The sequence below is a fragment of the Lutra lutra genome, chromosome 11, assembly GCF_902655055.1.
Source record: "Lutra lutra chromosome 11, mLutLut1.2, whole genome shotgun sequence".
Taxonomy (NCBI): Eukaryota; Metazoa; Chordata; class Mammalia; order Carnivora; family Mustelidae; genus Lutra; species Lutra lutra.
Window position 1 is genome coordinate 87,554,549 of NC_062288.1, and position 14,772 is coordinate 87,569,320.

Genomic DNA, 14,772 nt, shown 5'->3' on the forward strand with positions numbered 1-14,772 from the left:
ATAAATATTTTTTAAAATAATAAAATAGGGGCACCTGGGTGGCTCAGTGGATTAAGCTGCTGCCTTTGGCTCAGGTCATGATCTCAGGGTACAGGGATTGAGCCCCACATCAGGCTCTCTGCTCAGCAGGGAGCGCCGCCCCGCTTCTTGCCTCTCTGCCTACTTATGATCTCTGTCTGTCAAATAAATAAAATCTTTAAAAATAAAAAAATATATAAAATGTAAACATGATAGGCCTTCTTCCTTGATTAAAATTTTTTTGTTGTGTCCCTTTGCCCTGTAGATTAAATCTAAACTCCCCGACTCCTAGTTTCCTTTATGATATGCCCCACCTTAATTAGCTTTCCAGCCCCATCTTTAGTATCCAACCTCACCTTGCCACCAGTTCTTTGTTTCATGACCACTGAATATTAATTCTTTATGGATACACTTTTTCTTGCCTTTGCGTTTTTGTCCATGCTGTTCTCCCTACCTGAATCACTCTTCTGTCTGACCTCAAAGTGTAACTAACTTTTGCACATCTTTTCAGATCTTAGTTTACAGGTCATTGTCTCCTGAAATTCTCTAACTCCTCAAGCCCAGATTAGTAGTTAAAGCATATGGTTCTAATCTTCATTGGTAACACAATTCTAGATATTCATCTAGTATAATCTTGACTCTGCTTTTTAAAATCTTTGAAAAGCTTAGCTGAAATACAGGATTTCTTAAAGAACACTCAGTCTTTTCAATACTCTAGATCTCCTAAAAAAATCTTTCACTGAATTAAGTTAGACCAAACCAAAAACCTCATGTCAGAACTGTGGTATATTCAATTGTCCTCCCATGGACAATTTTTGAAAGTCCATCACCTGATTTTTGAAAGTCCATTTAACTTTATTTTATCTTACTATGTTATTATTTATAAGCCATGGAAAGCCCTTCTAAGGACAAGGGAAAATACTATTTAAATTCCCACATTATTAAATATTAGAAAATACCAATTTTGGGGACACCTGGATGGCTCAATAGGTTGGGCTGTGACCCTTGATCTCAGCTCGGGTCATGATCTCAGGGTGGTGGGATCGAGCTGCAGATCAGGCTCCATGCTCAGCGTCCCTTTCCTTCTGTTCTTCCCACTCACACGTGCATGCTCTCTTTCTCTCTCTCTTTGAAATAAATAAAATCTTATTAAAAAAAAAAGAAAATAGCAATTTTATTCATTACATGGATGCTCTGTAGCTTATTTAAACATTCTATTTATTAACTGTTCTTCTAAAGCTTTTCTACTACAGTTAATTACTGTAATTTGAGATGGACTTAACATATAATTACTATGTTTATCTGTGATTCAGTAATGTGGGTTATTTGATTAAAACTGCATTTATGATGGGAGTTTCAAATGCATTGTTTGAAATCATAGAAGAAATTTGAATTATTAAGATCATCAATTAGAAATGGCATATCTGGGGCGCCTGGGTGGCTCAGTGGGTTGAATGCCTTCGGCTGAGGTCATGATCTCCGGGTCCTGGAATCGAGCCCCAAGCTGGGCTCCCTGCTCATTCTCTTTCTCTCTCTCAAATAAATAAAATCTTTAAAAAAAAAAAAAAAGAAAGAAAGAAAAAAAAGAAATGGCATATCTAATTGTAAAATTGCTGCTGCTTTTTATAATTTTTTATTGTGTTAGATACTATAACATCTTAAATGGTTGCTCTTTACAATTATTTAAATGTATTATCTTAGATTTAACATCTCAAGATTTGAAGAAACTTCAGCTCTTACTTTTTAACTAGAGTGTAACAATGTTATGCTCCCCTCAGAAAGAAATTACAATTTAAATCAGTGGATTGGCAGCTGCTTAGAAAGAAGGGATTTATTAGTATTGTGTCTAACACATACATAATTACATCAAAATTCAGCACATCTAAAATTTGGGTTTATTTCTGAATAACTTTTGGCAAGCACGGGGGGTTTAGCAGACTCCCCATATGTAAGCTCTGTATTTAACACTAATTGAAAATTATGTTTAGAAGATAGTCTGTCACACCACCAGAGCTTTATAGTTTGCTATAGAAACTCCGTTTATTGTAATAGGATTACTTTCTCATATGTGTATTATTCAAGGTAGCAAACATATATGAGTCTTCACCATTTGGCAGATGCTAAGTCAAACATTGGTGATACAGAGCTCTTACAGCCTAGTTCCTGTTCTATAGTAGTTATGTGTTTACTTGTTTTGTTCCTTAACATCTGTTGACTGTATTTTCCCACATCTGTCACTGTTTATTCCATTCTGTTCTAACCATAGTGGCAGATTGGTATAATTGAAAGAATAGTGAATTGAGAATCAGAAGACTTGGTCTCTCTTCATCTGGATCTGCCACTCATCCCTCTGCAACTTTGGCAAAATTGTATACATAACTTTTCTGAGCCTGATTATTCATCCGAAAATGAGGTTGGACCAGTTGATCTTGAGGCCTCATGTAGCTCCAAAATTTTGACAGTTAAATTTCATTCCCTTCTGCTATCAGGCTGTGAAAGTAACATGAGGGCTATGTTAGTAATGTCTGCAAGTCCTAATTTATCTATAAACATTTTCATGAAAACCTTAAAAGCAAAGTCTTAAAAGATTTTTAGTTCAACTAACGGAATTGGTCAAACATTGACATTATTGACATTGTTTTTTAATAAATAAGTGTGTGTGTTTGTATGTATGTAATTATATAGAATAAGTCCTTGTGAATTGGACCCTTTTAGACTTCTGACAATTAACTAAATCAGGCCAATTCAGCAGTATAGAGAAGATTCTGAAGCTAATGATTTGCTGTCATTAACGTAGATTAGTTACTAAGCTAGGAAATGGTAGTGTTTATTTTCCGTGTAACTGGGCTTCATTGCTTTCCAGTTAGCATCTATATCTGTTGTTTTATCTGTTGTGCCATTATTCTTTTTTCTTTTTTTTTTTTAATATTTTATTTATTTATTTGACAGACAGAGATCACAAGTAGGCAGAGAGGCAGGCAGAGAGAGAGGAGGAAGCAGGCTCCCCGTTGAGCAGAGAGCCCGATGCGGGGCTCGATCCCAGAACCCTGGGATCATGACCTGAGCCGAAGGCAGCGGCATTAACCCACTGAACCACCCAGGCACCCCAGTTGTGCCATTATTCTGATAAAATTGTATTCTGTACTTTTTTCCCTCTCATCATTATTGTTAATACTAATTTTACATAATTTTTCCCCTTCTACTCTCCCAGGGGTGTTTTTGCTTAGTTACAAGCTTGTGTAAGTGTTGTGTATTTTTAATATAAAATTTAGGTCATTTGATAGTAAATATGAATTAAAGTTCACCAGCAAAAACAAACATGCAACAACAGTAAGACAGTTTTGAAAATGAAAAGTAATGTAGTATTAACACTACCAGATATTTATAAAGGTACAGTTTTGTACAGATTAATGGAATGGAACAGAACAGATAGTATAAAAGGATGTAATGCTTAGAGCTGGTACTGGCAACTTTCTTTCTTTTCTTTTTTTTTTTTTTTTTTTAAGATTTTATTCATTTATTTGACAGAGATCACAAGTAGGCAGGCAGAGAGAGGAGGAAGCAGACTCCCTGCTGAGCAGAGAGCCCGCAGGGCTCTATCCCAGGACCCTGGGATGGGATCATGACCTGACCCGAAGGCAGAGGCTTTAACCCACTGAGCCACCCAGGCGCCCCATAGCAACTTTCAAAAAGAAAACAAGGCCAAGAGAATTGTAGGGATGTTTGCCTAGCACCATGATTTGGTTAAATTGCTAAAACAATCCTGGAGCTGCCCACTTGCAAAATTTTGATACATGAGCTTATTAATCAACTGTTATTCAGGTTTTCTGTTACTTGAAGCTGAAAATACCCTAACAAATAGAGAAATTTTAGAAAGTTGTTTTTATTAAACTTATATTTCTGTGACAGTTCTGAAATTGTATTTTTTTTTCCTGTGTCTTAACTAAAGTAACTAATAATATGTGCATTGGATTATGAAGCAAAAATAGAGTTGAGATTAGTTCATGAATTAATGCAATGATGTATCTTCCTCAGGAATTGAAATAACTTCAAAAATATCTCTGTTGTCTTTTTAGCCTCCTGTAGGCTTTCCTTATGTTACAAATTCTGGTAATCTTCCCCTATTGGGTCAACCAAAGAAGAGGAAAAGAAAAATGTGATTTAGACTGTCAGATAAAATCATTTTTTAGCTGCCCTATTTCAAGTTTTAAAAATGTTAAAGAGGGGTGCCTGGGTGGCTCAGTGGTTAAGCCTCTGCCTTCGGCTCAGGTCATGATCTCCGGGTCCTGGGATCGAGCCCCACGTTGGGCTCTCAGCTTGCTGGGGAGCCTGCTTTCCCCCCTCTCTCTCTGCCTGCCTCTATGCCTACTTGTGATCTCTCTGTCAAATAAAGTCTTAAAAAAATAAAAATTTTAAAAATTTAAAAAATAAAAATGTTAAAGAAAAAATAGGAGAGTTGAAGAATGATCATTGTAATTTCCTGGAAAAACTAAAAACAAGTTGGGTGTAATAGTTGTGTTCTTATCTTCTGTTTCCTCAGACAAGTGTTCTTTCAAAATGTATTTGTGATTAACAAATGATCTTGTTTACTGATCTGTTCAATTTTTCTTTGTGAGTCAGTTTATAAAGACTAGTAAAGATTTATGCCATTCAATTGAGCTTTTTGCCAGTTGAATCTAAAAGCTTTTAAAATATTATATGTTACAACTCTCCTATTCTTTTCCCCTCACCTCACAACTACCCATTAGAAACCATTAAATTTGTAAAAATAGCCTTTTTTTTTTCTTGGGAAGAAAATTAATACAGAAGACTGTTAATAGTTATAACATATTAGAATGAAGACTTCTTCCTTGGTTTTGACCTTTAGAACTTTTTAGTTTTTTTTTTTTTTAAGATTTTATTTATTTATTTGACAGAGATCTCAAGTAGGCAGAGAGGCAGGCAGAGAGAGAGGAAGGGAAGCAGGCTCCCTGCTGAGCAGAGAGCCAGATGCGGGCTCGATCCCAGGACTCTGGGATCATGACCTGAGCCGAAGGCAGAGGCTTTAACCCACTGAGCCACCCAGGCGCCCCAGAACTTTTTAGTTTTTGATAATACCATTTTTGTTCAACCAGTTTTTATTTCAATAAAATTACTACAGAAGTAATGCAGTGTGCATAATTCATAAAGCAGAATTCAAACAATATAGAATGAAAATTATTTCTGCCAGAGTTGCAAACTAACATAGTTCCCTTCCTAAGGGAACTTATTTATAAGGAAAAATTTTGACTCTTCCCAGACCCAAACCCCAGAAATAAGCCCTAGAAAAATAAAATGAGAGGCAACTGGCTTCCAGAAACTCTTTTAAATGAGATAGAATGTTGTCTGTCCCCTGAATTACCTTGAGTTAATTCTTGTTCCTTCACTATAGAAACATGCTTGTACAACTAGTGCAGAATCCAAAGAACAACATTATGGCAGTGCATAAACCCTACTTGTGTTAAGAATTGGTGAAAATAGACGTGGCCTGACCATCGACTCTCAGTAATCCATTTCTCTTTCATTCTTCAAGTCCAGGAAAATTGCCTTCTACTTACCCCAAAGAGTCTAAAGCCGTGAAACCCTTACATAGGGGGATGATAGTAAGTAGAGTAATTAACTGGTTCTTTGTGAATAGACTTCACTACTTAATGGCTCTTCCCCTCCATTTTCCTTAAATTCACTGGTGCTGATGCTACTTAAGGCCTGACCTTTGGTACCTCCTGATATATCTTAAAAGAAAGAATAGCTGGTATGTTAAAAATACTACCTCACAGAGATATAACTAGACAGCTGAGGACTACAGATGTCACAAAAGAAATCAATAAACTGACAACATATATGATCTAAAGCAGAATTATTAAAATTGTTGAACCAGGAGTTCAAAACAAGCATAATTAATATAAAGATATAAAGGGACGTACTAGTAATATGAAATAAAATCTAAAAATTGTTAAAACAGAACCAAATGGAAATACTAGATACGAAAAATATATTTGAAATGAAGACTGTGACAAATATTATAAATAGAATGTCTGTGAATGAATGAATTAGTTGAAAGATTAGAATGAATATTCTTTAGGGAAAAAATAGGAAAGAAAAAAGATAAAGAGATAGAAAATACAAAAGAGGGGCGCCTGGGTATCTCAGTCAGTTAAGCACCTGCCTTCAGCTCAGGTCATGATCTTGGGGTCCTGAGATCAAGTCCTGTGTCTGGTTCCCTGCTCATCGGGAAGTCTGCTCCCTATACCCCTCCCCTCACTCAGGCTAGTTCTCTCTCTCTCTCTTTCTCAAATAAATAAAATTTAAAATATATATATAACAGAGAAACTAGAGGATATGGAAAGGAATTGTACAAGTGTGAACATCCTAACAGCAATAACAGGAGAGAAAAATAAAATTTTCAGAGGGCAGAATAATTGAAAAAATTATTTGCTAGAATTCGCAAGCAAAAGGCCTCAGATTGGTGAAATGGCTTATAGTGTACCTGACAGGAAGAATAAAGGGACACCTCTCTAGATATATTAAAGTTTGCTTAAGAATATCAAAGACATAGGGAAGATTATGAAAGATTTCAGAGAGAAAGATGACATGCAAAAGGAAAGATGGATGAGTGGATGGAAGGATGGATGGATGGACATCAGATAGCTCAACAGCAGTAGTGGATGGAAGAAAAGAGTAAAGTTAAAAAGTGATCAAGGAAGGGCACCTGGGTGGCTCAGTTGTTAAGCATCTGCCTTCAGCTCAGGTCATTATCCCAGGGTCCTGGGATTGAGCCCCACATTAGGCTCCCTGCTCAGAGGGAAGCCTGCTTCTCCCTCTCCCATTCCTTCTGCTTGTGTTCCCTCTCTCACTGTCTCTGTCAAATAAATAAATAAAATCTTTTAAAAGAAAGTGATCAAGGAAAATGACTTTAAACCAAGAAATTTATATTCTCCTTTCATACGTTAGTGTGAAATGAAATATTCTTAGGTATATATGCCTAGGAAGGTTTGCTATATGAAGACTCGTATTGGAATCCCATTTGGAAACAAGACTCACAAATAAATTTAGGATATGTTAGAAGTATGTGTTAAGTGGTGATCAAGTTATCTTAAGAAAACTGATTGTTGCCAGAAGAAAAACATCAGGGCCAAAATTCTAAACAACGAAAGGGGGAGTGGGAAACCATATATAATTCAGATATTGTGATTGGACTTACGGTGCGAAAATACTCTCTATTAAAACTTTTTCATTCCAAATGTCTTATAAAGGCTCAAAATCTAATGGATCTTTATTTTCTTTGACGTTTCCTTTTGCTTTCCTGTGTCATCTATCACTGCCACTGTTTCTTACATCCCATATCATTCCTTTTCTTGGATTCCTTTTTAGTTTTGTTGAAATAGCTACTCAAAGAATTGTTTCATATGCAGTCATTGACATAACTTTTCATATTTCCGCTAATCCAAAAATTCATTTATTTTGCCCTCCTTGTTGGAAATTGACTTTTAATTCCTTATCTTTTTATATTCCTCAGAATTTTAAAGTTACTATTCCTTTGTATTCTAACATTCATTGTTACAGATAAAAGGTCTAATAAGTTTGATACTTACTATTCTTCTGTGTGTAATAAACTGCTTTTTCCCCTCTGTAGAAGCTTTTAAAATTTTTCTTTTTATTCCTAGAGTTTTAAAGTTTCATTAGGAGATCTTTATCTCTCTCTCTCTCTCTCTTTGTTTCTCCCACTATCCAAAAGTAGTGTTTCTGTGAAAACTTCTGTAAGCCAAACTGGCATAAAGCAAAGAAGCAATTACCACTTTATTTATAAGGAAAAATTTTGACTCTTCCCAGACCCAAAAAACAACCTCTCTCTAGACTTTTCTGATACCTTAGGACACATCTTGCTAACTGATGCACAAAACAAATTGAGATAAAGCACAGTTCACAACTGGGACAGCTTGGTGCGGAGAGGCTGGTTGTAGTTCCTGGGGAGGGTGCGCTCTGCCTCTCTAAGGGCTCACTGCGAAACAAACACATGCTGTTTTTGCTCTTCACCTTTTTTTCGTAAAGGTGAAAATCATCCTCAGATTTCTTTCAGTTAGCTAGAACAAGTACTAATGTAGATCTTTCATAGAAGCAAAGTGTGTCATGAAAACTTTCAAAAAGGGAGGAACACCTGTATATAAAGTTTTGTGGTTTTTGTTGTTTATAAAACATGCTTAGCACGCAGCACTCTTTGAAACAGGACACCCGCTTGTTTCTATCATTCAAGTAGATTTTCTTTAATTATTTTTTCCTCCTATGTTGTTTCCCCTTTCCTGAGTGTTCTTCTCAGACAGATTTCTTACTTCAGTGGTTTTATCCTCTTCGTCCTGTAACTTTTCTGTCATCATTTCTCTATCTTTTGCTATACTGGTAATATCATGTTTAGCCTATAGCCACTGATTGTCTTTCTAACTATGCTCAATATTTTTTCATTTTGTCATCTGATTTTTTTGGTCCTAGTTTTACTCTTTAACATCTTATTTTCTATTCCTTTTTATGGAAGCCTGTTCTTGTTTTACACGTGTAATATTCTTTTTATTTTTTACAAAGATAATGAGTTTTTGGGTTTTTTTTTTTAAGTTCTTTTTCTTTCTGTGATTTATTTTTTCCATTTTATATGTTTATCTAGGCCCCTATCTTTATAGATAATTTTTCCTTATAAATAAAGTGGTTGAAATTTTTCTCATATGTCTTGTGATTTCTATCTAAACATTAAAATCTATGAATAAAGGACTACATCAGTTAAGAATGGTAAACAAGGGGCCCCTGGGTGACTCAGTCATTAAGCAGCTGCCATTGGCTCCTGTCATGATCCCGGGGTCCTGGGATGGAGCCCTGCTTTGGGTTCCCTGCTCAGCGGGTGGCCTTCTCCCTTTTGCACTCCTCCAGCTTGTGTTCCCTCTCTGTCTCTCTCTCTCAAATAAATAAATAAATCAATAAATCTCTCTTTAAAAAAAAAAAAAAAAAAGACTGGTAAACGACAGTAACTTCTGTGTCATAGAGTAGGCATCTTTCCCAGCCGGCTTCTCCCTTACATAAGACACTGAGCAGCGATGGTGTATAGATGCACGGCACATCTCATCCGCCAGGCTGTCGTCCCTAATATCCGTGTGAAGGTTTGCAGTGACTTTAAACTCTGCTCTCCTTCTCATTCAGGTGCCTGCATCCTTAGTAGAAGCTCTCTCTACAGGAGCCCTCCTTACAGTGTACTCCTGCTTTTTGTATTTGATAACTTACTTGGAAATTTTTTCTATCTTACCCCTGGTGAGTGGGCTCTCTTTTTCTTGACTGTGAGAGCCTCAAAATTTCTTACCTCTTGGTAACATATTTTCTTCTTCCTCCTACGGTTTCTCTTTCTTTTTGCCAGAATATCTTTCCTGCCAGTGTTGTGGGATGTTGGGAAAGAGGAATAATGTAGTTTGTGTTCAGTTTGCTATCTGAAACCAAAAGGCCCAAAGTTTAGATTTCATAAGCAGCTTCTGCTAGTAAAAATCCAAAAGTCTAAAATGCTTATTAGTGAGTGCTAGGCTATAATTCTTATATGTATGTTTATATATATACATATCCAAATTTTTTACTTTTTATTTAATAAAAACATGTAAACTCTACATTTAAAATGAAAAACAAGTTTTTTTCTTCTGTTTCCAAAGAGGTAACAAATGAGATTTAGAGTATTTCAGAAATTGAGATTTTTAATAGCTTCTTAGAGAAACCTAGAGCGCCTTTGAAGGTGGATTTGGAAAACTTAAAAATTTTTTTGTTAATGTTTTTGAATTGTTACTCGTGTGGCATAGAGTGGAATTAAGGTTAAGTGCACTTTGTAAAAATTAGGCAGAAGGCCATTAACATAGATATATTCAGTGTAAATTTGAATTAACTCCCTGATTGTTAGTAACTCCTCAGATACAAGTTTTCATTTTTATTTTTTAGAGAAAAAATAAAAAATACTTTAATTCAAATAAAGTGATGCCTAGTTTTAGTTTTGTAACTTCATACCATCAAAATGGCTTAAAAATATTCATTTTAGTGCCAATAAAACTGTCTTTTGAAACCTGAATTCCCTTTCCATCTAAATACTAAGGTTCCAAATATTAATGTAAAATTTTTTTTCCTGACAAATATGGAAGGATGTGTGAGAGCTTTTCACTTACTACCAAAAGTCCATGGTATATATGCCCTGATATATATTTTTTGTATTTTGGTTTGGATTTTTCTTTTCCTTATAATTAATTATAAAAGCAATATATACTGGAAAAATACATATTATAGAACAAAAGTAAAAGTGTCCTAACTGCCCCACACATGACTATTAGTTATGGTTTGATGTATGTACTTCCATATTTTTCTAATTACATACAAACATTTTCTATGTAAACATATTTCCCTGCCCTGAGAAATTTTGCCTTTGAGTATTCTTAGAGTAAAATATTGGATGCTTCCCAAAAAAATCAGTGAAACATTTTTTACTCTTTTCTTCACACATTTCTGCTGCTTCAGGCTTGGTCCCTATGGTGTCTGCTAGTGGATTTTTGTGCTTAGGACACAATACCTATCCTCCTTCTGCTGATAACATCCATTTCGTGGAAATAATGCTTCTTTATTGATATTTCCTTACTTGTTACCATCATAACAACCTCCTAAATGCTGTCTGTATCTCAGGATTCTCTCTTTGCCTGTCCACACTGCACATTGGTACTATCACTGCTCTCACCCTGCAGGATCTTAACAGAAATTTCAGCTTTGAAGAGACCTGGTATATTATATAGCCCTACTTTCAATTTTTGGATAAGAAAACTTTAGAGTCGGGGCGCCTGGGTGGCTCAGTGGGTTAAAGCCTCTGCCTTCGGCTCAGGTCATGATCCCAGGGTCCTGGGATCGAACCCCGCATCGGGCTCTCTGCTTGGCAGATAACCTGCTTCCCTCTCTCTCTCTGCCTGCCTTTCTGCCTACTTGTGATCTCTGTCTGTCAAATAAATAAATAAAATCTTAAAAAAAAAAAAAAAGAAAAAAGAAAACTTTAGAGTCTAAAAATGTTTCTTGCAAAGCGGTACCTGGCTGGCTCAGTCAGAAGAGCATGTGACTCTTAATCTGGGGTTCATGAGTTCAGGCCCCATATTCTGTGTAGAGATTACTAAAAACAAACAAACAAATAGACAAAAACTTGAAAAAATAGAATAGGGGCACCTGGGTGGCTCCGTTTAGCATCTGCCTTTGGCCTAGGTCATGATCTCAGGGTCCTGGAATAAAGCCCTGCAGCAGGCTCCCTGCTGAGCGGGGAGTCTTCTCCCTTTCCCTCTGTGCTCTGTTGCACACTTGCTCTCTCTCTCAAATAAATAAAATATTTTTTAAAAAAAGTAAAAAGTTTCTTGCATGAAATCACATAGTTAATTGAGAAAATCAAAAAGATTTTTCTACTTCTATTTTGTTTCTAATACTTACTGGTATTTAAGTTCCTAGGTTGGCTTTCAAAAACTTTTGGGACATGCCATCTCATTTCTGTATTGTAAATGATCAAAAATTACATTGTGAGGGTGATTCTATAGTGAATATACCCAAAAAATACCAAGCTGTACACTATAAATGGGTGAATTGTATGGCATATGACTTATCTCTGTGTACAGCTGTTTAAAAGTCAATAATAGACTTGAAAGTATAACTGGAAAGTAAAATCAACATTATGCAGAGTAAGAAGTGCATGAGATGTGGAAGATCAAAGAAATGGGAAATATATGGTTCCTAGTATGCTATGTAATCAAAGTAATGTTTTATAATACCTTATGGTATAGATTTTATAAGCATGATGTCCCTGAGTATTGTAAACCTGCCACTGCTTCTATTTTTGAGAAGTAATCCTTGCATTTTTCTCTACTGCCCCCAAGCTGCTTCTGGGCAAAATGTGACAGTCTAGAAAGAGAAGCATGTAAAATTTGGTTTTGGCATTCTTCCACATTCTCACGTGCTTCCACCCACCACCACCCCGGCCCAGTACTCCTTTGCATCCCTCTCTTTGATGACTCCACTTCCATTTTATAGAATTCAAAATTTCTTTCCCTCTCCACTGGTTTCCAAAATTTCCATTTCCTCAGTGAGTCCCTACTTAGGGTAAGTGGCTTGTTGCATTAGTTTATAATAAGTCATACATTTCTGATACTTTTAAAAGATTATAGAACAGGGATCGGCACACTTTTTATATGTGTGTAAATATTTTCAGTTTTGTGAGCCATACATACAGTATTGCAAGTGTTACCTTGCTTTTGTAGGATTGAAAACAGCCACAGAGAAAATGTAAATAAATGTATGAGGCCTGCTTTGACCCTAGGTACGCCAGATCAAAACACAGTTTGCCAACTAGTCTTAGGAAATTCTTTTTTTTTTTTTAAGATTTTATTTATTTATTTGTCAGAGAGGGAGAGAGCACAGGCAGGCAGAGTGGCAGGCAGAGGCAGAGGGAGAAGCAGGCTCCCTGCTGAGAAAGGATGCAGGACTCCATCCCAGGACCCTGGGATCGTGGCCTGAGCCAAAGGCAGCCACTTAACCGACTGAGCCACCCAGGTGTCCCGGGAATTCTTAATTTAAAGGCTCAGTATTAAGATGAAATGGAATGAAAAATTTAAATGCAATAAATTTTAAATACAGTACAGTTATGTATGTCCTCTACTTCTACCACTAACAAAAGTGATTTCATTTCTTTACTGTTTTATCTTTCTTCCAAGGTTATCTGAGGAACAGAGAGCAGAACCTTCGAACTTTAGAAAACATCATTAGGAAAATACCAGATTTTACATAACCACTAAAGACCATGGCATGAGGGTTGAGATCATTATTAAGATTAGATCGATGTGCATATGTGCATAAATACAAACATATTTTTGTTATATGTGTGTGCATTATTTTTAGCATGTTTATTATGGAATGCATTGGATAGTTTCTAAATCACTCCACAAACACGGGCACTGGAGTGGCTCAGTTGGTTGAGTGTCTGCTTTCAGCCCGGGTCATGATCCCAGGGTTTCCGAATTGGGCCAGCGTTGGGCTCTCTGGTCCATAAGGAGCCTTCCTCTCCCTCTCTCAAATTATAAATAAAATCTTAGAAAAGAAATTTAAAATACATAATAAAAAAATAAAATGCTCCACAAATTTATTGAATAGGAATGTGAAAGGGCACATTAATTTAGGTAAACTAGGAAAAAATAAATGCTGGATTATTTGACCCTGCTAAAGTAGATAAAGACAAATGAAGATCAATGTGGCTAGCAGCTCCTGCTATAATATTCTGAATTGATTGAAATATTTTACTTCAGTCTGATCATTGTTTAGCATTTTGAGCATATGATGATTGTTCATGTATAAAAGAAATGTAGTGTTGAAACAATGACATTGTATTAGATTCATGCCAATTACGTCATGATCCATAAAATTACATTTCAACTAATATTTCTATATAACAATGGTGAGAAAAATTTACATTCGCTGTGTCAGTGTTTCACAAATCACTGGATAATGCAGAATGACAATCACTCATTTAGTGGATTTCTTAAAAAAATAAAATATTATTATCTCTGGGCAGTTTGAACTATTCAGGAAAACAAAAAGGCATATTATACACCAAAATGTTTTTATTTTTACTTGGAAATTATGTCATTTCATTGTATTTCATAAAGGGATATTTTAAATGACTCTGGCCTTATTAAACAAAGATGTGTTTCATTTTCTGTGAAATTTGTGCTTTTCCAGGTCAACATTTGAATGTTTTACCTCTGCTATTATGATAGAGCTGAGATAAAAAATCAGTTAATAAAGCATTGACCTTTGTTCCCTCAATAAAAATGATTACATTGCATACCTCTTTCCTGCATTGTAGCTCTCTTCTGGTAGTTAGCATTCATTTATTCTTTCAACAAATAGTTGGTAACTACTTTCCAGGCATTAGGAACTAAATAGTGAACCAAACTACCTCTGCCCTTGTACAGTTTACATTCTAGAGCGGGGAAAACGTAATAAACAATTATTTGTTGTGTAATACAAAAGTTCTGTAGTCTGTTGGATATATCTTTTATACAGTGGTTCTACTCTGTTTTTTAACATGAATGTTGTCATCTTATTTTCTCTCTCAATTTATAGTTCCAATGACAGGATTCACACAGAGAGCAACCATTGATCCAGAACTGAATGAAATACATGTCTTATCTGGACTCAGCAAAGACAAGGAAAAGAGGGAGGAGAATGTCAGAAATTCATTCTGGATTTATGACATTGTGAGGAATAGTTGGTAAGGAGCTTTGGTCCGTGTCTCAATCCCAATGTAACATTTATTTGAGGATGTTCGTTTCTTCAAAAGACAGAAATAGAAGACTTATGTTAATTTGGGATGTCACACATTTAAATGTCAGTACAGGCATACCTCATTTTATTGTGCTTTGCTTTATTGCACTTTGTACTTGTTTCAGTTTTTACAAGTTGAAGGTTTACGGCAACTTTGTGTTGAGCGTGTCCGTCAGCACCATTTTTCCAGCAGAATTTGCTCACTTTATGTCTGTATGTCACATTTTGATAATTCTCAAAGTATTTAAAGTCTTTTCATTATTATTATATTTATTATGGTGATCAGTGATCTTTGATGGTATTGTTGTAATTGTTTTGGGAGCATCATGAACTGGGCCCATATGACATGGTAAGCTTAATTTATAAATATTATATGCGTTCTGACCATTC

General features: G+C 35.7%; 1 protein-coding gene across 2 annotated transcripts in view; it reads left to right on the plus strand.

Annotated features, from left to right (window-relative positions):
• Positions 1-14,772, plus strand: part of MKLN1 (muskelin 1) — a 173,277-nt gene that overhangs the window by 125,792 nt on the left and 32,713 nt on the right. For both annotated transcript variants that reach the window (XM_047694932.1, XM_047694931.1), the window contains exon 13: positions 14,182-14,329. In XM_047694932.1, the coding sequence (XP_047550888.1) occupies positions 14,182-14,329 (148 nt within the window). The remainder of the gene's footprint in view (positions 1-14,181; positions 14,330-14,772) is intronic.